The sequence below is a fragment of the Camarhynchus parvulus genome, chromosome 3, assembly GCF_901933205.1.
Source record: "Camarhynchus parvulus chromosome 3, STF_HiC, whole genome shotgun sequence".
Classification (NCBI taxonomy): domain Eukaryota; kingdom Metazoa; phylum Chordata; class Aves; order Passeriformes; family Thraupidae; genus Camarhynchus; species Camarhynchus parvulus.
The window spans coordinates 63,649,532-63,675,137 of record NC_044573.1 but is presented as its reverse complement, the minus strand read 5'-3'; the positions used below and the strand labels follow the sequence as shown (position 1 = coordinate 63,675,137).

Here is a 25,606-nt window from a genome sequence, read left to right as displayed (position 1 = left end):
TCCTTGTTTTGAACATGTCTGTTAAGAGTGATTTATGTATAGATGCAGGCACACACACATAGACATATATATTTTCTTTTTACTGTATCTTTAGATTTCTTTTTCTTTACTTTAGCAATGAAGTCCATGGAACATACCTTCACCAATGGATTAATAACACCAACATTAGGGCTTGCATTAAACATTTTGTTGTAGTTAGTCTCCCTGTTTACTAGCTCCAGCTGATAGAACTTTTTGTCCTCCTAAAAAGAACAACAGATAGAAACTCCTTTTTATGCATTTTCAATCAGTTAGTGGCCAAATCTGCCTGTAAAATGGTCTCAAATGAATTTATGATTACATTTTAAAATAAACTGATAATTTTAAAAATTGCATCTCATGTTTATATATTATTAGATAGAATGATGTAAATAATTTCTATCTATGCAGTTCCCTGGTCCTGAGAGTGAGCACAGCCTAATGGATTATGTACTGCAAAAGACTCAGTATAGTTAAATTCTGATAATTACTCAATTTTGATTTCCTCATTCCTTCTTGCTTCTTAATTGGGATCTAATCAGACTAACCCAAGCCAGGGAGTTGTGCCTGAATTTGGGAAGCTCAGTGAGTCACGATCTTGGTCTTAGAAGCCTCACAGAAGAAACTACTTCTTATATGGCTTACATGGCTGCCTTGTCCCAGGATTGGAGGCAAGAGACATCTGATAAAGGATGTACCAAAATACTTCTGGTAATAATGTATTATGCTTGATTTTGGGAAACACTCTGTATCTAATTAGTTTTTCTATTATGAGTCACTGAAACCAGAGGAATAATGTGTCAAAGAATATGAATAACATGCTGGTAAGATTGGTTCTTTAAATACATTTCAAACACTTTGCATCAGATTAACTTTTGTATTTGTCAAGATATTACACCAAGAGAGCATAGAAGTCTTACAATCAATTTCTTTATGAGTTGGTCCCGCTCTGCAATTAGGTCTTTCAGTTCTGAGATAAGCTGCAAGTCTTCTGGTCTTGATTCTCTGTTTTTATATTTTTCTTCCATTTCTTCTAAACTTTATAGAAAAGAAGAATATCCCCTTTAGCCTGATCCAGTGTTAAATGATGAGTGAATAGTCACATTTTTGGTAAGTACAAAAGAGAGTTCAGGGAGTAAAAACAGAGGATGACTTTCTTACCACCTTGAAGGAAATTAATTTCTATGTTCTCCTTCCACTTTAGATAGTTAAGAAACAAAAGAAACAAAAAAGCCCCAATAACCCTAACTTTTGCTCCAGCAGCTAAGAATTTAGGGAACATTCTAAAAACCTAACATCCTTCCTGTGCATGCACTACTGCATTTTTGAAAAGGGCCACTTTTAAGTCAGGCTAAAAATAAGGCATTCAAAACCACAGCATTTTCCTCAGTTCTTGTGGAACATACTGGAACAGAAGATACCCAAGAACACTGAAGACTAATTGGTAACTAACTCCTCTCCACAAAAGCTACTTAGTACTATTAGAGATGAAATAAAGGAATGAGCTGCAAAACAAAAGGAATAACACTTGGATATTAGGATATCTAATGTAACAACTAATAAACATTTGAAAAAAAAATTAAGAGAAAATTTGAAATGCCTGGTGGGAAAGCATTAAAGGAGAGAAGTGAAATAAGCCAACTGAGAGACAAATTGTACAAATAACTGCATAAATATCCCTTTTACTTAAAGAACAAGTTTTGAAGACATGACAGTTTCAAGTTATTGTGTCTCCTTTAAACTAACAACATGCTCATGATGCTAAATATAGTTTCAAAGGAAAGTACTAAAATACGTCTCTCACATATTCAGCCCTCATGCAGATTAGCGAACCAAGTATCAGAAGAGATTCAGGAAATTTAACAAACTTCGTGAAAACAAGAAAGGAAATCCCAATCAAACTCTGAGAAAAATGTATGAAATAAATTGAATCTAAATCAGGTCAAGCCTAATTCCACAAGAATTAAACAAACTGTAGACACCTGGAAGCAGACCTAATTTTTCACTTCAGATAAATACTTTCTCTTCAAAAGTAACTATGAGATTTTACCTTGATTTACAGCTGAAAAATCAGTTAATATTAAATGATATAGATAGTTTAATAACCTTCAAATAACCTGTACATATTCTGAAGAGATTATATAATGTAATTACATAAAACAATATGAATGAGAACAACATGATTGTTTTTACTTGCAAAGAAGGCATCTGACTCAGCAGAACAGAAATAGCCTCAGCTGGCTTAATTTTTGCGCATACTTTTTATGCTGGGTTAAGCTATTGTACATAGATCCCCAGAGTACAGTAGATAGTTACACACAGCTGTCATTTTATTTTCAGGTATTTCAGAGAACTGGAGTTTTTTTCTGTTTCAAATAGATAATTTGTAATTTTAAGACTTTAGTTGTAGAGCTTAATTGCTGACACCCACTCTCAAGTATTCCAAGACACATTCTCCATTCTACAGACACTCATGAGGCCATGCTTTAGGTGAGGCTGAACCTGGGAACAGCTACTTGAGAAACACCTGCATAAAACTTCTCTGGGTTGGTGAGGGTGTGTGGGGGTTTTTGGGTTTTGTTCTGGTTTTTTGTTTGGGGGCTTTTTTTTTTTGTTTGGTTTTGTTTGGTTGGTTTTTTAAATTTATTTGCTTTCCTACATAGTTTCCTCTTTGGACAGCTTCTTGCTTCAGTGTGAATAGAGAAATAACACACTGAAAGGCAGGTCAGGGCACCCTGGATGATGCTTGCTGATTTTAAGCCAGTGGCTGCATCCTCGAAGCTCTAAATTGAGCAAAAGCAAGGAGCAGAAAACCAGCTAAATTCAGAAAACTCCCTGCCATTGAGAAGCAAACAACTTAATGCAGAAAACATTTAAGGTAAACAGTTCCAAAACAGTTCTGGTGGCTGCTCATAGGTCTGTTTCTCATACAAGATAAATGCAGCGAACAGGAGGTAGCTTACACCTAATTTACTGAATGGCAAGGTGCCACATTTATCAGGGCATAAGAGCATGCATGTGGACAAATACAAGGGGGTGAAAACTAAAATTTTATAACCATTTTATTTGAAGGCAATTTCTGAGGGCTCATTATCCAGAAAAGGCTAGATGCATTTTGGCTTTATTGTCCATTTGTAACTGATACTTATTTAGAAAAGCTTCCTATCAAAAACTTAGAACCAACTTCTTCTCTCTGCCGTAAATCCTCCATGCTGCAAATACATATCCCTTAGTAACAACTTCATGGCAGGAAGCCCTCAATGTGCTATGAAACCCGAGTCAGAAACTGTGACCAAATGAGTAACACCACAGAGACAGAGAATGAAGGACATGGAAAACAGGAAAACACTGGTTGGTGACACACTATTACATCACTTCTGCCATCATTAGGTGGTCTAATCCCTGGTGCCATTTTGATTCAGACAAACTCTTAAGCCTTCTGTTATTGTTATGCTCATACAATCCACATCAGACACTAATTTTCCTTATGCTACCAAACCTGAAAATGTTTGCATCACTCATGCTACAATCTCACTTCTCAGTAGTTGTAAATACTGTACTGTTTATAAACTTGTAGAAAAAATTCTTGCATTCTCAAAACAGATGTACTAAAGTTTGAGAAAGAAACCACTTGAAATATTGTTTTCTCAGGTTTTCTAGGAACTGCAGAGATTTAATCTTTCCTACTTGAATTTTTTTTGTTTAAACCCTTAACAACTTAGCCCACTACATTCCTCTAAAGATTATAAAATTGTGTTGCCTAAAGAATGCAAGATTAGCCCCCATACTTTATTGAGGTATTTGTACATCTGCATCTCTGTAGTACCTTCAGGACTTTACGGACACCAGAATAAACTATTCACTCAAACGCAGCTACATACAATTCTTTTCAATGCAACAAAACTTACGAAATTTGTAAAGCTGAATTAATTTCCTTGAGCAGCTCTTGGGTCTTATTAAAATCTGCCAGCATGCTTTGTTTCTCTCTGATGTGATCTGCTGTCAAGACATCCAGCTCTTTCTCATGTTTCTTGCTTAAATCTTGCTCATGCATCCTGTTTAATTTAGTTTTTGTTAAAAAAAGAGTTATTCTAAAATCAGACTTTTTTGCTCATCATGATTTTCTGCCATGCTTCTAATGGCTCTTACAGAATATCAGTGAACACAGAAAGAATTACTGATTCATCAAAGACTACTACTTACTGTTCTCCAATCTTCTAGCTTATTTCATGGTAAATGCATCTCCTTTAATGCTTTTTAAAATAAACAAACAATGAATTTGAAAAAAAAAAACCACCAAAAACCAACACCTGAGGGAACTGCTACTGAAACATGCCAAAATGTGTCACTGAAATGTCACTTAATTGCACAGCATAGTCACTAACTCTACCAGTAAAGGGCAGAGCTTTACTAAATAAGACTAAATGATATGAAATATGACTTGGTTAAGAGGATACATTTAAAACTGCAAACAGTAATTTTTTTAAAGTGAAACGGTAAGTGAAAAATACAGGTTTGAATTTAGAGTGGAAAAATTCATACCTGATCTGTTGGTTGGATTCACTGTGTATTCTAAGAATTTCTTTCCCTTTAAACTCTAACTCCTTTGTCAGTGCACTTATATTTTCATGAAGATGCAGAATCTCTTTGTCGAGTTCAGCTATATGACGGTCTCGGTGTCTCAGTTCATCTTGTAGATCTGATATTCGGCACAAAAATTCTTTTTCCTATGATATAAGCAAAAGCAGCAAAAAATATTTTAGATAGACTCGTTTCTTAGAGGTGATGCCTACAATACTTGCTTTTGGAAGAAAACATCTGAGAAGAATGTTCCATCCAATAGACAATTTTTTTCAGTTTTTGATGCTGACATAAATTATTATCAAAGCAAAGGGCTTTTTTATTGTGTACAAAGAAAAGAAAAAAATCAAAGTACAAAGAAAGAAGAATTCAAAGTTATGTAATAAATGATTTCCACTTGCAAGAAGAGTTAAAACCCATGATTATCACTGCCTGCTAAAACTGGGGTAGCTCATCACATTTTCCTTTTCCTCACACATACAAGAAAAAAAAACCCCAGGTATCACTAAGATCCAGGGCCTGGGCATTTCACTTTCTCTGCCTCATCAGCATATGATCCAGAGAAACATTTTTCTCCCTTACAGCCCCATTCAATGGGAAAAAACTGCTCAAGATGTTTGCCCTGCACAAAAAGAACCTGATTCTGAAGTCTCCTATCTTACAAATATATACACAGGTCATAAATATCTTACAGCAGAATATGCGTTAAATAGTTTGTTATATTGATATTGTGTCCAATAAATCAAGAAAAGTTTTTTTGGGTTTTTTGGGTCTTTTTGCATAAGAAATTCCAATGAAGTTAGTATCTGGGAAACCCAGCTAGAGCCCATTCCAATGGCTTTGATAATGTGCCTCCTTGTTTCAGAAATGACTGTTATGAAAAGAACTTTTTCAGAGTTTTCTATTTCCATCTATTCCACTTCTTACGGTTTCAGAGTATTTAATAACCATACAGTTTGCATAGAGAAAATCAGCAGATATTCCAAAATAGTTTTATGTATAATTGTGTTTTGTGCCTTTATGCCTTGAGGAAATACAAGTATGTCCTGGTGCACCAACTTCATAGGGCATCTTTAAGAGCACACAATTCAATATAAATACTTATCTCCCTATATAAAGACTATGTTAAAGTTATAAGAAAAAGCAGAGGAAAAATTTATATCTACACATATAAATATTTCAAAAAGTAGCAAATATAATCATCCTGATCAGGCCACTCTCCACCTCATTCAACCCTGATCCTGTGAACTGATGGGGATTTTAACACAGGAAACCTCAGTAACTGTTTTGCCCTCAGTGCAACCAAAACTTGTGTTTAGCAGATCATTATACAGAGGCAAAAAGTACGCCCTGTTTGGCTGGATCAAACACCAGTTCTCGTAATTTAAACTTTTTTGTCTGATATCTCATTTAGGTGTCAGTCTGGGCTTAAACAACACACGACTGAAACTATATCCTCCTAAATCCTGCATGACAGCACTTTGGTTTTGCCTCTGGTGCCCACACTGTTAAACCAGCAAGGAATAGCTAAAAAAGGGCTCATCTTCAACTGTCTCTGTTTTTGTGTAAAGGCTATGTTTAACAAACCCTGTTTCCTCTGTTATTATATTTCTAAACCGACTCCTCCTCCTTGGTGCTGGAGTATCAGTAAATCAATCTTGAAAAGCCTATTATACAGGCAAATAGAGATAATTTTCCAGTCCTCTTATTTCCAGGAGTCTGGCTTTCAATAGAGCATAAACTTTGATTTTTTAGCTACTAGCAGAAAAACGGATTGTGTATAAAATGAAAAATGAAAAAGGTGAATTAATCAGTTTGCTACTGAAAGCAAAGGTAGTTCATACTGGCTTTGGGAGTTTGGTTTTGGTGGGGTCTTTTTGTGTACTTTTTTCTTCAGTTTGAAGCAATCCTTTCATTATAAGCAACCACTTCTTTTGCCGTATCTCTTAGGCTTCAAAGAGAAACAGCTTTTCCCTTCCTGCTGGCAGCTGAGGATGAAAACAATTTTGCAAGAATGGGCACTGGCCTCCCACAGCAAGCCATAGTGCTCCCAGATGGCTGTGCCATTCTGAGAGGAAACGACCTGGATATGGGAGCCTTTTCTAGGCTTTGAATGAGACTTGTAGATGGCAGAAAAAGTTAAGCATGGAAGTTTAGGAAACTGGTAGGAACGCATTAGCTGCTGGTGCTGGATGATTTTGAAGGATTACATGTTTGTTATTTGTTCATGTTTTTCGCTTTTCAGTGAAGGGAAAAATGAATATTGACCATGCTGTTTTACAGCCAGATCCCAGGCATGCTTCCTACCTGTCGCCTGCCAAGATCTATGCTTCTTTCAAGCTCCATTTTGGCAGCTACCAGTTCTTGTTGATGGTTGTGCCTCAGCTGGTCAATTGCTGCTGCATGTTGGTGGTTGAGCTCTGAGCGCAAGGAAGCTGGTTAGCATGAACAAAGAGAGAAGTTTAATTTGGACATGTTTACATTAATTAACAGCAACAGTCCAGCTCCATCTAGTATTGCCGCTGATCTAAAACATTACATCAGCTAAGTAACTGTCTTGTATTTTATTCCTGTTGCTTTCTGAAAACACCAGTTCTCCATCAGGAACTTTGGTCGCTTACTCCTCCCAAAAGGCCTTAAGGGTGAGGTATTTCCAAAGTGAAGAGTCTAGGCTTACCTATTAAAGCTTATGATGATTTTAAGAGGAACACTTAGGTCAACACTGAATGACTCAGAGAGAACTACAGCGTTATAATATACACACACAAACACACACACACATACATGTGCATGCATATTTGCATGAGTAGAAATAATGGTTTTGGACCCATTTTCAAATTTGAAAATAGTATACCTAACATAGCTTTTCCTTCATCCTCCAGCTCAAATCGTAGAGTCTGAAGTTCCTGTTCCATCTCCAATTTAAAGCCTTCCATGGCTTGCTTATGTGTTTCTTTCAGTGCATGAAGCTCTTCTGAGTGCTTCTGTTGTAAACGTTCTTCTAACTCCTATGAAATCAAAATTGACAAAATCTGTTCTACATCAACTTAAAGAATTTATAAAACAGTACACAATAAACAACCGTGTGACAGTTGTCACAAGAGGTCTTGGGTGAAGGAAGAGACGAGATGGTTGACTCCATTATCAGAAGGCTTGATTTATTATTTTATGATATATACATCTATTAAAACTATACTACCAAGAAAAAGTAGCAGAGCTTTTCAGAAGCTTGCTAAGGTGAGAATAGAAAAGTAAAGAATGACAACAAACCCCGCTCTCTCAGACTGTGTCCGAGCGAGCTCAGTTCTGGATTGGCCATTAACTCCAAACATCCAAGCTGGGCCAATCCAGACGAACCTGTTGCATTCCACAGCAGCAGATAACCTATTGTTTACATCTGTTTCTGAGGCCACAGCTTCTCAGAAGGAAAAAGTCCTAAAGAAAGGATTTTAGTGAAAAGGATGTCTGCGACACAACTGCAAACAAAAAGCAGGCATTGACATACTTTAGAAAAAAACCCACTCTAGTATTACTCATATTTTCTTATCCTCCTAACATATTTTTTCTTTTCAGTGCTTGATGGTTACCAAGATTATCTGTGCACAAAACCCATTTGGCTCACAGGTGGAAAAGCAAAAAAAAAAAAAAAAAAAAATTCAATCCATGGATATACCTAGAAAAGCAAGCAATGTAGAAAGGTGCAGATTCACAGACGGATTTAGTGCGCACACATTTGGGGACTTCTGCTCCCTAAGGACACTCATATTTACTCCCTATGGAGTTGTATGAAGCATAATGTTCCTGGTACACATCTTCTCATCTTCAGGGCACAGAGTGTGAAAACTGATTGCAAAGGCACACTCTGGAGCTGAACTTAAACCTTAAGATACCCCCACCACACACCATGCACTACCAAAATTCCAATTTTAAAGCTGGTTTTGTCAAGGTTTTAGAAAAGTATCTTGAGTGGGGTATGAAAATAATCTTGCAAGTCACAGAACATAGCTAACAGAACATAAGGAAAATATAAAATACATTTCAAAGGAGTCTATTGACAGAAAATACATGCAAAATTAACTATAATGGAAAATTCCAACCCAAAATTAAAACAAGAATATAATATTAAGGGTAACAATGTCAATCTACCATAAAGAAATGCATGTGCTGACAATACTTTTACATATATACACACAGAGCTATATATATGTGTATATAAAGCAAGACATGAAACAATGGCAGTATTAGAAAATATTTTCAATATGTCTTGTTCATATTTAACTGGATAACAGTATTACTATGATACATCAGCAGAAAAGGAAATGTAGTAGTTATGCAACCATATTCAAAATTCCAACCATATACACAAAATGCTAAAATGGCAATATTTTCTACAGAATTTGGAATAACCATACGAACATGCCTTTTGTTCTTGCTCTTTTGTTTCTTCCATGTTTTGAAAGGCAAGGATATGGGCTTCCTGAAGTGACTTATGCCTTTGCTGATGCTCTTCTTCCAATTCCTGGATCTCCTGAGTCAGTCTCTGTCGCTCCTGACTGAACTGGGCTTGTAGCTGTTGCAAAGAGCTCTGTGACTGGGAAAGCTGCATCTCCAGATTCTGCTTCAGTAAGGAGATCTAACCCACAACAGAACAGCAAATATTCATTAGTCTTTAATACTAACATCAGCTGTAAAGACGACATTCAGAAGCAGAAAACATTTGAAATTTTAGAGCAAGAGCGTTAGCTAAAAGACAGACAAGCAATGTCATCCATCTACTGAATCTATTGTTAATGTTATATATATAATCAGAGATATAATAATGACATTTTAGTGGTTTTGTAAGGAGTATCATATTGGTTAGTTCATACTGCAGCACTACCTGTAAAACAATTTTTAATGGCCAAATTATCAAAGATTATTTAGGTTTTATATAAAAGATCAATAAAAATGACACTATCAAGGTCTGAAATCAAACACTTGATTGTTAAACTATTCTTCAGGGAAACACTCATTCTGCAAGGATAATCTTGCACTTGGAATAGGGGAGGACAGCCTGTGACATTGACATTGGTTTTTACATATTTTTGTATTCTATGGTCCTACCTTACCAGTGGTTTTCTCATTTAGAAAGAAACAGTACCACTCAACACCAAAAAAAAAAGTAACACTTGATGGATTTCCCATCACACACTTTTCTGTTAGTTCAGTAAGACTATGAGAGTGATTTTTATGCTTGTTTCCAAGATCTAAACAATCTCACAATGAGTCACAAACAACTAATTTTCTTAGAAATACCTGACTTTACAAATGATGTTTTTCATCCAACAAGTATTATAGTACACTACATTCCATTTCCTTTTTATAATAATATTATACTTTGCTCTCCACATCAGAGAGCATCTTTTCACACTGAAAGTATGAAACCTGGATTCCCTTTCTAGTCTGAGATACCCTCCAGTTCTAGAAACAAGATTTACCCAAAAGAGAATTTTGCTACAGTGATTCAAAGGAAGGATAATAAAATTGCCAAGTGACAAAGAATTTGAATTAGTAAGGGTACTTTTCAAGCCTCAGAGCATTGCATAATATGGAATTATAAATGGAAGTCTGATAGTGTCATTTGATTCAGCATACCTTGAAATTAATTATGTCAAATTCATAATGACATTGCACATCAAGTTATTGAGTTAGAGAACATTAAATCCACCACTTAGCAAAATATTAATTGCAGCATACCAAGTACAACTTCTAGCATGAACATTGCTGGCGAACATGTGGGTTAAGGTTTTTTTTCAGAAGGACACAGCTTAAGCAGACTTGAAAGAAAAAAGCTACAGAAACAACAATTAGAAGTAAAGCAAAAGAAAACAAAAATCAGACAAATTTAAATGAAATAAGCATAGCTTGTTGTATTTCAGGTTCACAAGGTCTTTGTGTCTGGGAATATACACTCTAACATACATTGTATAAATTGTATTGTACTTCAGATACTTTTGAAAAAGATTAGCTACTATTAAAGGAGTGTAGGGAAGGCCAACACAATGTTTTGGAAAACCTTTTACTAACTACATTAAATACAAATTTCATATAATAATTGTATAGTGTCAGACCAAAGTTTTATCTGATCTCTGGTTTTGCCTGCAGAAAGGACCAACTAGGATTACCCTAGAAAAAAAGGCCAAGCATAAATGTAGGGAGCTTGACTCTGTAGTCTACCTGGAACTAGCGATGTTTCTTAAACCAGAAGAGGTATTTTGGAGCAGATTTATAGAAGAAATAATAACAATCATTATCTGAGCCCATAAAAGTTTTTAGTATCCATAATATCCCGTATCAAGTTCCATGCAGACATGCCAATTTAACATGATGATATTCAGTACTTTTAATGGAAAGGAATGAAAAGAAGTTCCTTTTCCATTCGCTATATTCTACTCATGAGTGTTTCTATAGCTCTCGATCATTTCCCTCCCTGCAAACTCTGCCATACTGAACTGCTTTGGCTTAATGAGTTTTTCCTTGTATGAAAGTTATTTCATATCTGTGATCACATTTTTCCTACTTTTACCCCTTTTCTACTACTTCTTTTTTAAGATTAGGAGTCCAAAGCAGCACAAGTTATTGGACATGAGAGTAAACTCTGTTTTTATCTACTGAATTATAGGGTTTTACATGCTATGTTCTCTGTTTCTCTCCTATATTCCTAAAGTTTTATTTGCTTTTGAGACTTCTACAGAGAATTGAGGTGATGTTTTCATAGAATTATATATCACAGTCCCCAAATCTACTCTCTAGTTGTAACAGGTCAAGGTAAGGCTCATCATTTTACAGAAAAAGTTACAACTTTTCTTTCCTTGTGTATCATTTTGCATTTATCTACACTGGCTTTAATCTAATATTTTATTGCCAAGTCCCTTGGCCTTTTATAGCTATTCTATTCTGAATAAGCTTTTATAAGCTGCAAAGTTTCCTACCTTACTTATTTATCAACAACCTGTAAAAGAAAATATTTTTAGCACCAGTGTAACTCTACTGATAATCTACCTTCACTGTGGATTATTAAATTTATTTAATATCTATATATAATATATACTGTATTTTTTGTCTTCACCCCTAGAAACTCACACCACTGAAGAGATGAGTTTGCACCATGCACCAGCCAGCATGGCCAGCTCTGAATTTTCATATCTGCATCACCGCAATGTGGTTGTTATCCTTCTCCAGCAAAAAAAATAAGCTATTTTACCTAAACTTTCCTTTGGTCTACTCACATCCCCATCTACTCTAATTCATCCCATGTTCACTGCTGGGCCCCTCTCTCCTTCCCACCTTTCTGTAACCTCATACCTACCCTGTAAGCCCATTCTCACTGGTCCCTTTGACCATGTTCCTGTCCCTGAGGTTTCTCACCACTGTCCTGTCCTGTTCACCCTGGCCACCAAGAGGTACAATGCTAGGGGAAGTCCTGCCCAGTCCTGCAGAACCTCAGGTAATTTAATGATCACACTCTAACAAGCCTTTCATGATAACAGTCAAATAGAGTCAACCACGGTAACTTAGGCAAATTTTAATTAAAATAACATGAAAAAATGTATTTTTGGTTTGAAGTTAAATCTATCTCTCACTTAAGTTCCTGCTCCAAATTCTGACAATTATCAGTATATAATTTATAAATACGTTGAGCATGGACCAAGGGCAAAATGGTTTTGTTTTCATTTCTGCCTTGGAAATGTGGAAAACATTTTAACTGAGATGACCAAGAGAAGTCTGACATCTGGGCAGGAAGCCATCTTCGAAGAGAACAGGAATAAGCACGAGCAGCTCATCCTTCCACCAGATTAAAGTGACTGCAAAACCATAGCCTGAAATGAGTCAATGTCTGGAGATGTCTGTTTGCATCAATAGACTATACAGAAAATAAAGGACAATGAGGATTAAATGATTCTAGCAAGCAAGTCAGATTAGTCTACCCTTCTAATAATTTGTTTTGATGTTGAAATGTACAAAAAAAGTTAAAATATCAGTCTTTTTAGAGGAGCATGTGATTTTAAATAATATTTTGATTATTGAGTGCAGAGACTGATATCCTTAAGAGCACGGTTTGAGAACATTAGTGCCTATTTTTGCATGTCCTTGGACTACCCTTTCCGTACACCTCTGTACTGAGGATTCAAAAGAAAACAGCTCTGAACAGCACTCTCTGAACTTCCAATACTTTTATCCCAGGTTTTCAGCACATTAAAAACATCAGTGAGAATTAAAAAAAAAAAAAAGAAAAAACCAGTTTGGCTACAATTATGAGTTACACTACAAAACTGCAAATTATAATAGAGCATCAATCCCATGCTTTGTAGAAAGCTCTGCAATACACATCTGCACTGCCCACAAGCTTGCTTGCATTAACAATGACATAAGGACGCTGTTCATGTTATGACCACGTACACAGTGTTCAATGCCAGTGATACACACACAGTCACAAAGAGAGATGAGCGGATGCACTTCACAAGCTTTGATAGCAGCACATGTTCTCGTCTCAAATATTATCATGTCTCCCATTTCATGGGCTGAAGCTGTAAAGCAGTACTGCAGGATATGCAGGTTGATTAGTGCAAGCATGCCCTGTTCACAAGCTGTAAGTGCAGATCACTTACATTGCTGATAGATTTATGCAAAGCTTCACCGAGACAGTGCCGCTATGAAGGAAAGATCACAGGAATAAAGGGAAACATTCAGAAATCAACTAAGTAAAAGAAAAATGGATAAGGAAGGAAGGGTAAACATAGAACATTAATTATAATTTGATCAGAGAAAAATAAATTGAAAGCCATCTGGAAAAAATATGAATATGTTGCTTTGACTTAATATATAAGCTACCAAACACAGAACAGAATGATATGGTTTACTATGTTATGTTTCTGACATACAGTACAGCATTATCTCTGTAACATAATATTACTATATAGACATATATTACACAACTGAACACTTTTGAAGTTATCCACTTGTTTTCTCTTCTCCTTGATGGCAAAAAAATTTGGGAAGAAATCATTAAGTACGTGAACAGATATTACATAAAGGCACAATCAACAATCAGCTACGTCTCAAATATCACAAGCATATTAAGTACCTCATATTAAAGACAAATTTTCACTGTTAAAGGGCATAAAATTAGTTCAGTCATTAATGAAGACATTTCTAATAAAATACTACTTTTATCATTCTTAAAATTCAGAACCAAATGCATACATAATAGACTATTCCTGAAAGTCTCCAGCAATAAAATGACTGAATGTACCACTTATACTAGTGGTGATTACTAATGAAAAGCAAAAAATCCCAACACATTGCCAAGAAAATGCTCTGTGAAATATTATTGATCATACAAATATACGTAATTCATAGGTATATGAAAATGCCTGTATGTTTATATGTATGAAAGATGCAGACAAGCACAAACACATGCACAGAATGGAGTCATCAGAAATTAAGTGAGAGCAATTTCAAATCCAGCATGACCACTTCCTCCTTTTGTCACAGGTTGCTGAAGAAGATGGCTTTCTCCAGGAGACAGCAGGTATTTTGACACCAGCCTGAAAGCCTGTAGGTGGGAACTATTAGATAACACTTTGCCAGAATAAAAAAAGAAATTGTTATTCAGTCTCAAGAATCTAAAAAAAAAAGGCACAAAATAAAAATACATTATTGTGAAATATCCAAAATAAGCTTATTAAAATTGTAAGGGAGTTATAAACATTAATCTGTGCAAGAGTGGAACACTAGGAGGCATCATACTCCAGCAGACAAGGCAAGAGAGCAGCATCTAACAGCTCTGATTCCAACACCGGACTCTGACACTGCTGTTCTGAACAAATCCACCCAATTTTTCTGTGCTTCCTTTCCCATCTGGGAAAAGGTTTGTTTAGGGGAGAAGCTGTTATGAACAGGAATGAACTCCTGCTAAATAAATGTTCACTTTCTAGAACATTTGGGAGTTTGTATTGGTGGATGCATTTATTCAGCACTGTGGTACAACTAAGAAATACTTAGATTTTACACCTGGAGCAGAAAAGTTGTCATTGCACTACACTGAAGAGAAGTTCCAAGTAAAAATAAAATAATATAGGCTAGTCAATTGGAATGGGGGCTCATTCCAGCAAAACATGCACCAATTCAATCAGATGCAGCTCCATATTCAAAAGTATGCAAAACACATTCAGAATGCAATACTCCAAAACAGCACTGTTTTAAGTGTTATTAAGAAATTTCATTAAAATTCCTGACATTGTTATGAGTACTTCCATAGCAAGGTCCATCCATGTTCTGGATAAAGAAAGTATTAAGAACCAAAAAGAATGCAGGCATAATTATTACTGTCTGTATATCTATGATGGGGAAAAGTGATGATTAAAAAACAAGGAAGCAGGTGGGTTTAACTATCACTCTATTTCTACAGGTTGGAATTCAAGATTTCATTTGCGATGTTACTGTGGTACAAGAAACCTTTGCTCAGTTCTCTTTGAAACCTATGGGGTGTACACGCGAATTAATTTACTTCTTGAAAGTGCAGACACTTCTGAAAACACACCTGTACTTGGTATGTATGTATTAGCTAACCTGATTTCATTTGATTTTGCTGTCTCATTTTTCAGTAGAAGTATTATCTTCTCCACCCTCAGCATATGCAAAGCTAAGCCTCAGATGCAACCAAGAAAACTTCATCATGACTCAGAGGAAGAGCAGAGATGCAGCAGAGAATATAATCTGCATCTTTACATGCAGCACATTTAGAACCCACTGATCATTGCAGGCTGCTCAGCAGGACTGAAAGACTTTGCAAACAATACATGGAACAAGATTGGAATTCTCAGCTCTCTTTCAACATCTCTCCTAGAAGAGCTGAGTTTTCAGTTTAGTTGGGCAAATGTGTGTTGCAGTAAAGAACAGATTTAGCGATTTGAAGCTATTCAAGCTTTGTGTTTGCTTGCTGTAATGAATAGTTGCTTGCGTGCCCATCACAGCTGTCACAGGGGCCATTCTTGGTTATGAAATGGTGTCATTTTCCTCAGGCAGGACATTTACTGGACCAGTGAGATTTTCACATTTTCATTCAGTTACCTTGTTTCCTACAGGACATTAACTAATTGAATGCATGGAAGTTTTCCTGTTTTATGCTTTCTCTGAACTAAAAATTACTTTCAACGAGATTAGAGAGGCCTGACACCTAATTTCAGCATCAGTCTTCATATCACCCAAAGATCAGTTATGTAACACTTTTCCCTCACTGACACTTCAATGCCATATTTTGTCACAATCTGACTTGGATATATGGTTTACTGAATTTTCAAAACACTGCTGGCAAACAGGAATTCTTGTGTAAAACCTGAGACCGTAACTGGGAAAGCTCCTACTTTATCTGCTTTATCAAAGCAGATCTGGATTGCTACATAGTCTTTGCTTCATTTAAAGAATGACCTCCCGGAGATGCTGCTTACCTTTCTGAAGAACAAATCCTATGTACACCCATCAGACATTAGTAAAGGAAATGAGTTTCTCAAGTGCCTAGTACAGAAGCCAAAGGGACCTTTGGCATAAGCCCATTTTATCCAGCTAATAATGGCAACAACAACCCTAAAACTCTCCCTTGAGATAGGTCTTTGAAGAGAAGGACTGATTTGTCAGCAGATGTACAGTCTCTGGCTGCGCAGTGCTTACGTGGCAGATGACTCCGCAGAGATTTGGAAAGCAGCTGTTTGCTACTACAACGTTTTGTACTTGGCTCGAGGCTTCTGACACGCTAGGAACTGGAGAGCTACATCAAAGTTTGCCCTCTCTGACTGGTAAGAAAAAGCAGCATTTAGAGTCCTTTCCCTGTCTCAAAACTGAACAGTTTTTTGATGAGGAAAAAGAAGTATATACAAGGCATTCTGAAATCTTTAATAATCTCTGGGATCTAATTGGTCCTGATTTCCTCCTGGTTTTGCAGCAACCCCAAAGACAAGGTGCTACCTCCAGGATGTCAGAGGGTGGGAAATTTATCCTAGTGCTTTAAAAAGATGGAGTTTTTATCTTTTCCAGTTCTAGGAATCTATCACACTTCTAGGCAAAATCATAAAATGGCATGGGTTGGCCTAGGTATTTTGCAGATTTGAATCTGTTTGGATTTTAGAATCCACTCTTAATCCAACAAACTGCAAGTTCAACAGTCAGGGTAAAAACAAGTGCATTTGAATGTCCTGGTAATTTTTAAAGGTTTTGGAAAGCAACTAGAGCTTCATTCATTTATTTGTCATTATGCTGTCAGGATTTTAAAGATTACAGACACACCTTAACTAATTTCTCCTGGAGCACAGAAGAATTACTGACCTTAATCTAGAATTTCAGTCATCTAGAGATTCAGTCATGAATCTCAAACAAATTTTGCCCCACTTGATCAGTTTTCTCTCATTCCTTCCAGGGTCTACTGTTTTAATTGGTTTTGAACCAAAAGCAAAAGCTGCTTTAGCAAGTACAGAGCAAAGAGGCTAAGGGAAATGTTTTAAAACTAGATGCTTGCCAAAGTCTTTATCTTACATTTAAGGGAAAAACACATATAAATAAAGGATTAAATTTTTGTTTTGTGGATAGTATTACTGTTGGATTTGGCTTAGATTTCTATTTATTAGTGTTGGAAGTGTGAACTTCCAAGTGTCAAATTAAACTTTTTACTCATACACAATACTAAGAATTTCATGTTCTTTTTATCCATTGACAAATAGAATTAAAAGCCTTTCCATCTCCTCCAGTTTTACTGCCAAACAAAAACTCATGACATTAAATTTCAATTAGAAGTTTAGGATCAGGTAGACAGGTTTCTTTGTATATGAAAATATCAACTTCAAACATTAGTCTAGATATATATTTTTAACTGAATTAAACACAACATCATGGGAGAAAAAAAAAATTAAGAAGGAATCAAAAGAGAGATGAAGAAGTCCAGCAAGACATTTATTATAAAACAGAGAACAAACCCACACTTGTTAGTACACCTACTGTGTCCTACTGAAAATATTTTGAAAACACTGATTTGTTATGTTGCTCTTATTTGCCTCTTTTGCTGCGTAGCTCTTAATTATAAATGGTCTTTAATGAATTTCCTCCATTATATTCAGAATCTTTTAAACAAAGAGTAAAATAACGATGAAGGCACGGTCTGGGCTGAATGGGCTCACCAAAACCGAAGGCTCATAATGAACAGCTGAATGTTAGGCATTTGTTTTCATGTCCAAGCTTCAGACAACACTCCAATGGCCAATGTGGACAGAAGAAATGCACCAACTCACCATCAGGATCACATCTCTGCAGAGAATAGGGAGCCCAGAACAAGAGGCATTCCTTACTGAGAAGTAGAAAGTCATGAAACCAGGGGAAGCACCCTCAGTAGTTGGCCCTCTGAGGGCTGCAGTGAGTCCAGATTATGAGATTATCCACATGCTCATGTGAAGGAGTTTACGACCTGTTTAAAGAACCTGGAATACAGGAGCACCAATTCTTCTAAACCAGTGGTGACTGGCAGGATGCACACAGACAATGGATCTAGGCAGAAATTCCCAAATCTCCCCTAATTCTCAGTGAGGCCTGCACAAGTTACAGCACAGTCCCATTAAGACCACAGTTTTGAGACCTGTATTAACTTGTTAAAATTTTCAACAGTCAAAGCAAGCACGCTCCTTTGGAAAAACAGGTATCTACAGATTGAAGAAGAGCCATAAAACATTACCCTGAACTGCATTCCAGGGTGCCCTCTGCTCTCTTCTCCCTCCTTGGTATGAGTTTTCTTTTTATTCTTTTGGATTTCTACATTTTAGATTTTTAAGTACTTTTTAAACCTTGCCCAACATCTCTTACCATCCACTAGATGTCATGGTAGCCTTACTAGTATTACTGAATACAAGACTCACCAAAGCAAATTAGGAGGGAGTTATTTGAAATTTACCTCCACTCTGCTTCTGACAGACAAGCCTTTAGACAGGGTGTTCAGGACACTATCAAGTGACAGGGAGCTGAGTAAAATGATTCTGTGCTGAAAGTTTATCTCCCTTCTTCCTGGAAACTGATACAAGGTATGTATAGGTTATTTCTTGTAGAAACTTCCAGCATCCATTTGACAGCAAATCTTCTAATGCAAGGATTACCCAGGCTGTGGAATAGGCCAGTAATCCCTGTGCTGGGGAAAGAAAGCAGCATTTCCTTCACTTTTGTTGAAGTGGATGCACACCAGCTCTGCAATAAGCACCTCTACACAGGCAACTAAAGATGGAGAAGTAAGTGGTTCTGGATGAAGCCTGATCAAAAGCCATCAAAAGCACAGAAGCTCAGGGATTTTTCTCAGCATTCCATCAACAGCAGAATAATCGGGACTTTTAGACCAGTATGTTAAAACTGAGCTTGTCATTTCCTGAAAACTACCATTTGAATAATAACTACATCAGAAGGAAGTATTCACATTTTGATACAAGTCAAAGTTTCTCCTATTTACTTTGACAGTTTAAAAAAGAGCATGCCATCACAGAAACAAACTCTGAAATCTCAACATATTTTTCAAAAAAGGAGTCTTTGCAGTAGGAAAAACAAACAACAGCTACCAAAACATATGTAATATACTTTAGTCCAGTCTTGCTGTACTACTTCTGGTATTTCCATTAATAGAAGACATGTTTTTGTTACTGACAAAGTTAAGAAAGAAGAATGTCACATGTGCTTGGCCATGTATGAAGCTACTTAAGAATGGGAAAAAATAATGACAAAAACATTTACTTTACTGAGACATTTTACTGAAAAGTAAGGAAGACAGGAGAATCAATATCTGCTCAAATATAGAAATGTCCATCCACAGTGAGAACCCTTGATTCTGTTAACTGAAAAAAACATATCACAAGAAGAAACAGATAAGAAGAACTCAAATCTTAACGTGTATGTTTCAGTGCCCAGAAATGAAGGTTGTACCAAACAGACAAAGAAAGAACATGCTTATGCTTTCAAAAAAAAAAAAAAAAAAAGAAAAAGAAAAAGAAAATTCCAGCTAGTTTGGCCCTCGCTGAAGCTTTCTCAGCAGTAAAATGTTTTTAAGAAAAGCGTTAAAACCCCATTACAGAGCTAAGAGGAATGGAAAGGAGCAAGCATATCCGAATTCACTGCATATTTCATTATGAAACCCTTGAATGGATTGACATAGAAGTACTAGGTGCAATTTACAAGGGAAAAAAGGAAAAAGCACTTTCTTTTTTGTCTTCTAGAATAATTTTGTGTATCAGAGATAAAAACTACGCGTTTGCCTCCATACAATGATCTAGTCAAACTACCAACCAACCACATTTAAGTGTTGATGGTGCTTTGCAAGAAAGTGTTTAAGCATTTAATCAGCTGAGTAGCATTTCATCTCAAGAAGATTCTTTTATTCATAACAAAGCTATACTGTTAGAATAACAATAACCCTACATGCATTCTGTGAGGGACCACTTAGCATTACTGGTATGAAAGCAAAATAATTTCCTAGCTTTATGCAAGAGCTAGACACCACCTCTCAAACGTGCAACAAACAGAAGTGGCAGGAATTTGTAGATCAGAATAACATAATTTTAAAAACTCAAATCAGCTTAATACACTTTATGGGCATAATTTTCTTGATTGAAACTGGGTTTTTTTAATTAACATTTTTCTCTCTCTCTGCTCATTCAGCTTTCCAGCACCAGCCAGCAGCATTCCCAGGTGGGCATACTCTATGTTGGATTTTTCTACAGTTTAGGTAGCTATATTTAAACCTGTTTTTTCAGCCCTTTATGATTACATAACCGTTTCTACACTTCAAGATAGGCAATACACTTCCTTGTAGCTTGTTTTTAAAATCAAATCAGAGATGCATCAATACATATTAGAAAATGGTACCTGTATTGATGAACATTTCTGAATTCAACCTTTATGAACAGAAATTATACAACTAACTGGTGAATCTCTAGACACTTTCTCAACATAAAGAACACACATTGGCCACATTTGTTGTCAAATCAGGATTTACAAATTTTTAGCAGAGACCCTGGTCTTGTATCGTTTTGATAAATCATTGTATAATATTACTGGTATAGAGCAGACCACTATTTCAGGTGTAGAAATCTGAATTGCAGAAAGAGAAGCTGGATTCCCTCTCTTCCTAATTTTATACAGGCTTCACAGGGTTTTAAATACATCGTCCCACAAATTAAAACCAGGGTGTAACAAATCCACAATTTCACAGCCCTACTGCAGTATCTCAGGCAGTTCTAGTTCAGGGTAGAATTTCTAAGACATTCCAGGACCTGCTTATTTCGGTACCTTATCATTTCTGGAGGAGACAGAGGAGCATCCTTATGGAGTTTGTGAGTGACACCAAGCTGGGAAGAATGCCCTGGTGGAGGGCAACACAGTGGAAACACACTGAAAGAGATGGGCTGCCATCCAGAGGGACCCATCTAGGTTATGAGTACAGGCTTACAGGAACCACACAAAATTCAGCAAAGGCAAATGCAAGGTTCTTGACACAGGAAGGGCCAAATCCATACACTGGTCCATACTGGGTCACAGATCTGCTTTGCACAACCTCGTTGACAGTAGGCTGCTGAACCAGCAGTGCAGTGTGGCAGCACTGAGTGCCAGCAGCACACTGGGCTGCAGCAGCAGCCAGTAGTTTGAGGGAAGGGACCAGTGCCATCGACTCGCCCCTTACTGCACATCACCTGGAGGGCATATTCTGTCTCCTCCTCCAGCTCATTCAGCTTTGGTACAAGACACATGTTGATAGATTTGCTCATATTCAGCAGAGAGCTACCACCAAGAAGGTTGGGACTGGAACAGATATCCTTCTGAGGTAATTCTGTTTGCTCAGGCTAAAGAAGAAATGGCTTAGTGGTACTTATTACTTTTCCAGTACCTAGGAGGTGGTTACAGAGAAAGTGGACCCAGTCTTGTTACAAAGGTGTACAGCAAAACAATGAGAGACTACAATTAAATTGAAACAGAGATGGTTCTGTCTAAATGGAAAGAAAAAGCTCAATATGAGGATAATTAAGCAATAAATGAGATTATTCAGAGATTCTGTGGAATCTTCATCCTTAGAGGTTATTCAAGAGCTGACTGTACAGAGCCCTAAGCAACCTTCTAATTCCGTGCTGAATTCAGCCTCCTCCTGAGACTTCTTCCAGCCTAAGCAAGTCTGTGATTCTGTGATCCAGGTCACTACAACTCTCAGAGACTCTCTTTTGTGTACTGCAGTCAGGAGGAACTTTCAACAAATCCATTTCCCCAAGAGTTAACTTATTCATCTCTTACCCTATGGTCTGGAATTCTCTCTTCCAGCTGTAATGGATAAAATACAGATTCTTACAGAGGGAAATTCCCTACTACCAACACAACCTTTTCAATCTCTATTAAATACCTACCCAATTCAAAGAGTGGTATGGAAATTCACAGCTGGATTGAAAAAAAAATTGTTCTCACATGCTATTAATCTCTTTGCATACAGTTCTGATACAGTGAAAGATATGAAGAAAAAAGAGAAACAACCATTTTGCATATGGAGACCTTCTCCTATGTCTGAAAATTCTCTACTAAATTCTCCTTACTACAGTTAGCTTTCTGATTCCAAAATTTCTTGCACAGGCAGAAAAAAAAGTTAATTTGTAACATGGTAATTTTCCATTCCAAAACTGTAAGTTAGATTTAACATGGTATTTTTAAAAGGCAGAAATAAAAGTATGTTAAAACTATGGAAAGATAAATATATCCCTTTCAAGACAAAATGCTATTTACAGGTAGAAGTAAACAAAGTACATGAAATTTGAGTAATGTGAAACTTAGAATCAAATGAGTCCAATTCTCTTTATGCTCCTGTTGTAAAAAGTAACAGACGAAGACCTTCGAAAACCTCCAGCTTTTATGAGCCTAAACCACAAGACTTGACAAGCTTAAGCTCCCCCATCAGCAAAATATATTGTGATGTGCTCCTGGGAGAGGCTATAATCAAATGTGTGTTCAGTTATTAGACTTCCCAAATTAGACAGCAAATTAAAAGCCATCCCACAATAACACCCTGAAATCACTTTAAGTCATTTCAGTAATTTAATGAGTTCCAAAATCTGTTACTCTTACTTTAAAGTATGTTTGTTCATTATCAGCTATTACTTCAAACTGGAGACAAAGCAGTTCTACAGCATTTATGGTTTGGAAAAAGTACAAAGCAAGTATTTTCTTTGAATTATCTAACATAACTGAGATGATAAATAAGAGTTACCATTAAAAAACCTCCGTCTTCACACAAAATTATCTCAAAATAATGGCCAAAATCACTTAAGACAGCTGTAATAAATGTGTCATAGAAACTGAGACACATTTTGACTCCTCAGAGACTTGTACAGTGTTATTCTTGTACACATAGGGGATTATTACTTTTGTAAAGGTAGGGGATACCTTTAAGTCCAAAGAATTAGCATTGGTAGATATTTAACAGCATAACAGGTGAGCAGACAAAATCAAAACAATCTTGTAGTGAAGAAGTGAGACTGTTAACATCTTCTCCCTCCTCCCCTCAAAACTGTAAAAAGTTTTATTCACATTTAGCATAAAGAACAACATTCATATAATTAAAATTATATCCACATATTATTAATATATTTAATCATGATTAGGTTAAAAAGCCCTATGCTAACAAATTTCATTTAAAAGGCAGATATCACAATTGATTTCATTTACTTGGTAATAAGCCACCAACAATTAAATTGTAATGGCTTTCCAATTCTCAAAGACACCATACTTAGTTACCTGGTCTAAAAGATCTTCGACCTTTTTTTGCCATCCATCCCTTGCTGCATTTTTTTCACGTTCTTTCAGCTGTAACAACTGAGTCATGGCTGCCTTCTTGTCCTCTTCATGCTGCAGCCTCAGCTCTTCACGAAGCTTATTACATTCCTGTCTAAAAACAAAGGACAAATAACCAAAATGCAGTGGGACCTTGTGCAAGAGGTACAAAAGAATTACAATCTCAGTAATAATTGGAAAATCTTAAACAACAGAAACATTTGCTTTACATTTCATTTGATAGTACATTTGCATATAATATATAGTTCATTTATTATTAAAGAATTAAAAAAAAATACTTGCCGAAGATTTTCAGTCCATTTTATTTCCAAGTCACGTGCCATTCTGTCAACTTTGAACTTTTCCTCCTCTCTCATGGCAGCAATCATTGCCTCGTGCTGTTGTCTCTCCTGATCTAGTTCTCCCTGCAAGTACAAACTTTACAATAGAGACTGATCAGCAGCAAAAGTGTATTTCAAACATTAAATGAGAGTATTTATAATAAAAATATCAATTACAATTGGCTCAGAAATTTGAGCTACAACTTCTTCAGTGTGAAATTTCTAGTTATGCACAATTAATGCTTATACATTCCTGATATTTCTTATTTCTGAAAAAGAAGTCTGTATTCCTATAAAAAGCAATTTTCCACTAAGTCATTCTGCAATCTTTTCAAATACCATTAATGTTGAATCACAAAATAATTTATGCTGTAAAAAACCTCAAAAGGTCAACAAGTCCCATTCACTGAAGGACTTACTTTTCATATTAGAGCAGGTGGCTTAGGTATTTCGTAAAGAATGCTTTGAATTATTTTTTTTTTAATTTTTAAAGCATCATATATCCAGTATTTGAATTTCAAAGTGTGAGCTATCTGTTTGTGATACAAAGTTCATTTCTGTTTCTCAATGGGACAAGTCTGCTAGAAACAAGGTTTCACAGTCTGAACACAGAGGAACACCTTTAAAATTCCCATCAATTTCTGCTGAAATTTTACCATAACAGAATAGGTACCACCTAGAAATACTACTTACATGAATGTTGTTCAGCAGTGCTTGCTTCATTCATGAAGCAAACATAGCCCCCTAAATTGAATGATTAATTTTTAAAATGAGACCTTTTCTGCAGCATTTTGATAAACTTTAAAATCTGTTAAGATAAATTTTATTGCCAGTAACCTACTATATATGAATATTTAAATGTTTTAATAGGTGAAGAGAACAATACTGGTTAATAATAACATTTAGAGACATTATAAAAAAATACAGAGAAAGTTATAAACTATAATATTGTGCACCTCTAATGACTGTAGCTGAAAGAAATAGAAAAAATATACCAATAAGCTGTTTCAGGCTGGTTTTGTTAAGAAAATATGAAAACATGTTCAGTGAAAAAAAAAGTATAATATTTGCTGCGCTATGTCAATTCTTCTGTGATCTTGTAAATGTACATTCTTTACTGAGGAAGCAAAAAGGAAATGTTTGCCCAGTATTGCAGTCAATAAGGTATTGACAGACTGACAGTTGTAATTCCATCTAAGCCAATTAAAATGACAATATATTTGTGCCTAGGCAAATTAATTGCTTAATGGTATAAAATGGTCACATTTCTAGGTGACAGTCTGCTATCCTTACAGATATCCTAGCATATTTCTAGAAATTATTCTCAAGTCTTTACTGAATTTCCAAATTCGAGCCTGAAATGAAGACTGTGTCCATTTTCCAAGGAAAACATGGCATATATGTATTCAAATAAGTCATCAAAAAGATTTCTGTGAATTTCAGAGTTAGTAAGCTCCAGACCTTGTTTTGCACCACGACATGAACTGTCTGGAATTGCAAGTGTTAACTCATATCCTTTCATGAAATTCTATTAAAGCCCTGAACATATTTTGTATGGACCTGTTTTGGCAGCTACAACTTACATTAACCATAAAAAGATATGCCTGCAGCACTACCTGTTAAATACTAAAAATGTTCTGAAAACAAAAAATACCCACCCCGAAAAAACCAACCAATAAAATAAAAATAAGAAACCCCCAAGCCCCAAAAGAACCTATCCTAGTTTCCATTTTTAAAATTTTCTTATCAAAATAGAAATCTCTCCTTAATGAAGCCATATGAGGCTCCTTCTGTCATAGGCACCCCAT

At 36.1% G+C, this 25,606-nt stretch overlaps 1 protein-coding gene across 3 annotated transcripts in view; it reads right to left on the bottom strand.

Moving 5' to 3' along the window:
* The window catches only part of FAM184A (family with sequence similarity 184 member A), a 75,130-nt gene that overhangs the window by 7,166 nt on the left and 42,358 nt on the right, over positions 1 to 25,606 (bottom strand). For 2 of the 3 annotated variants that reach the window (XM_030944824.1, XM_030944826.1), the window contains exons 8-16: positions 23,761 to 23,882; positions 23,422 to 23,572; positions 9,020 to 9,232; positions 7,454 to 7,607; positions 6,907 to 7,034; positions 4,561 to 4,745; positions 3,927 to 4,073; positions 939 to 1,056; positions 138 to 242 (exon numbers count right to left, since the gene is read on the bottom strand). In XM_030944824.1, the coding sequence (XP_030800684.1) occupies positions 138 to 242; positions 939 to 1,056; positions 3,927 to 4,073; positions 4,561 to 4,745; positions 6,907 to 7,034; positions 7,454 to 7,607; positions 9,020 to 9,232; positions 23,422 to 23,572; positions 23,761 to 23,882 (1,323 nt within the window). The remainder of the gene's footprint in view (positions 1 to 137; positions 243 to 938; positions 1,057 to 3,926; positions 4,074 to 4,560; positions 4,746 to 6,906; positions 7,035 to 7,453; positions 7,608 to 9,019; positions 9,233 to 23,421; positions 23,573 to 23,760; positions 23,883 to 25,606) is intronic. The other variant, XM_030944825.1, reaches the window with a different exon arrangement.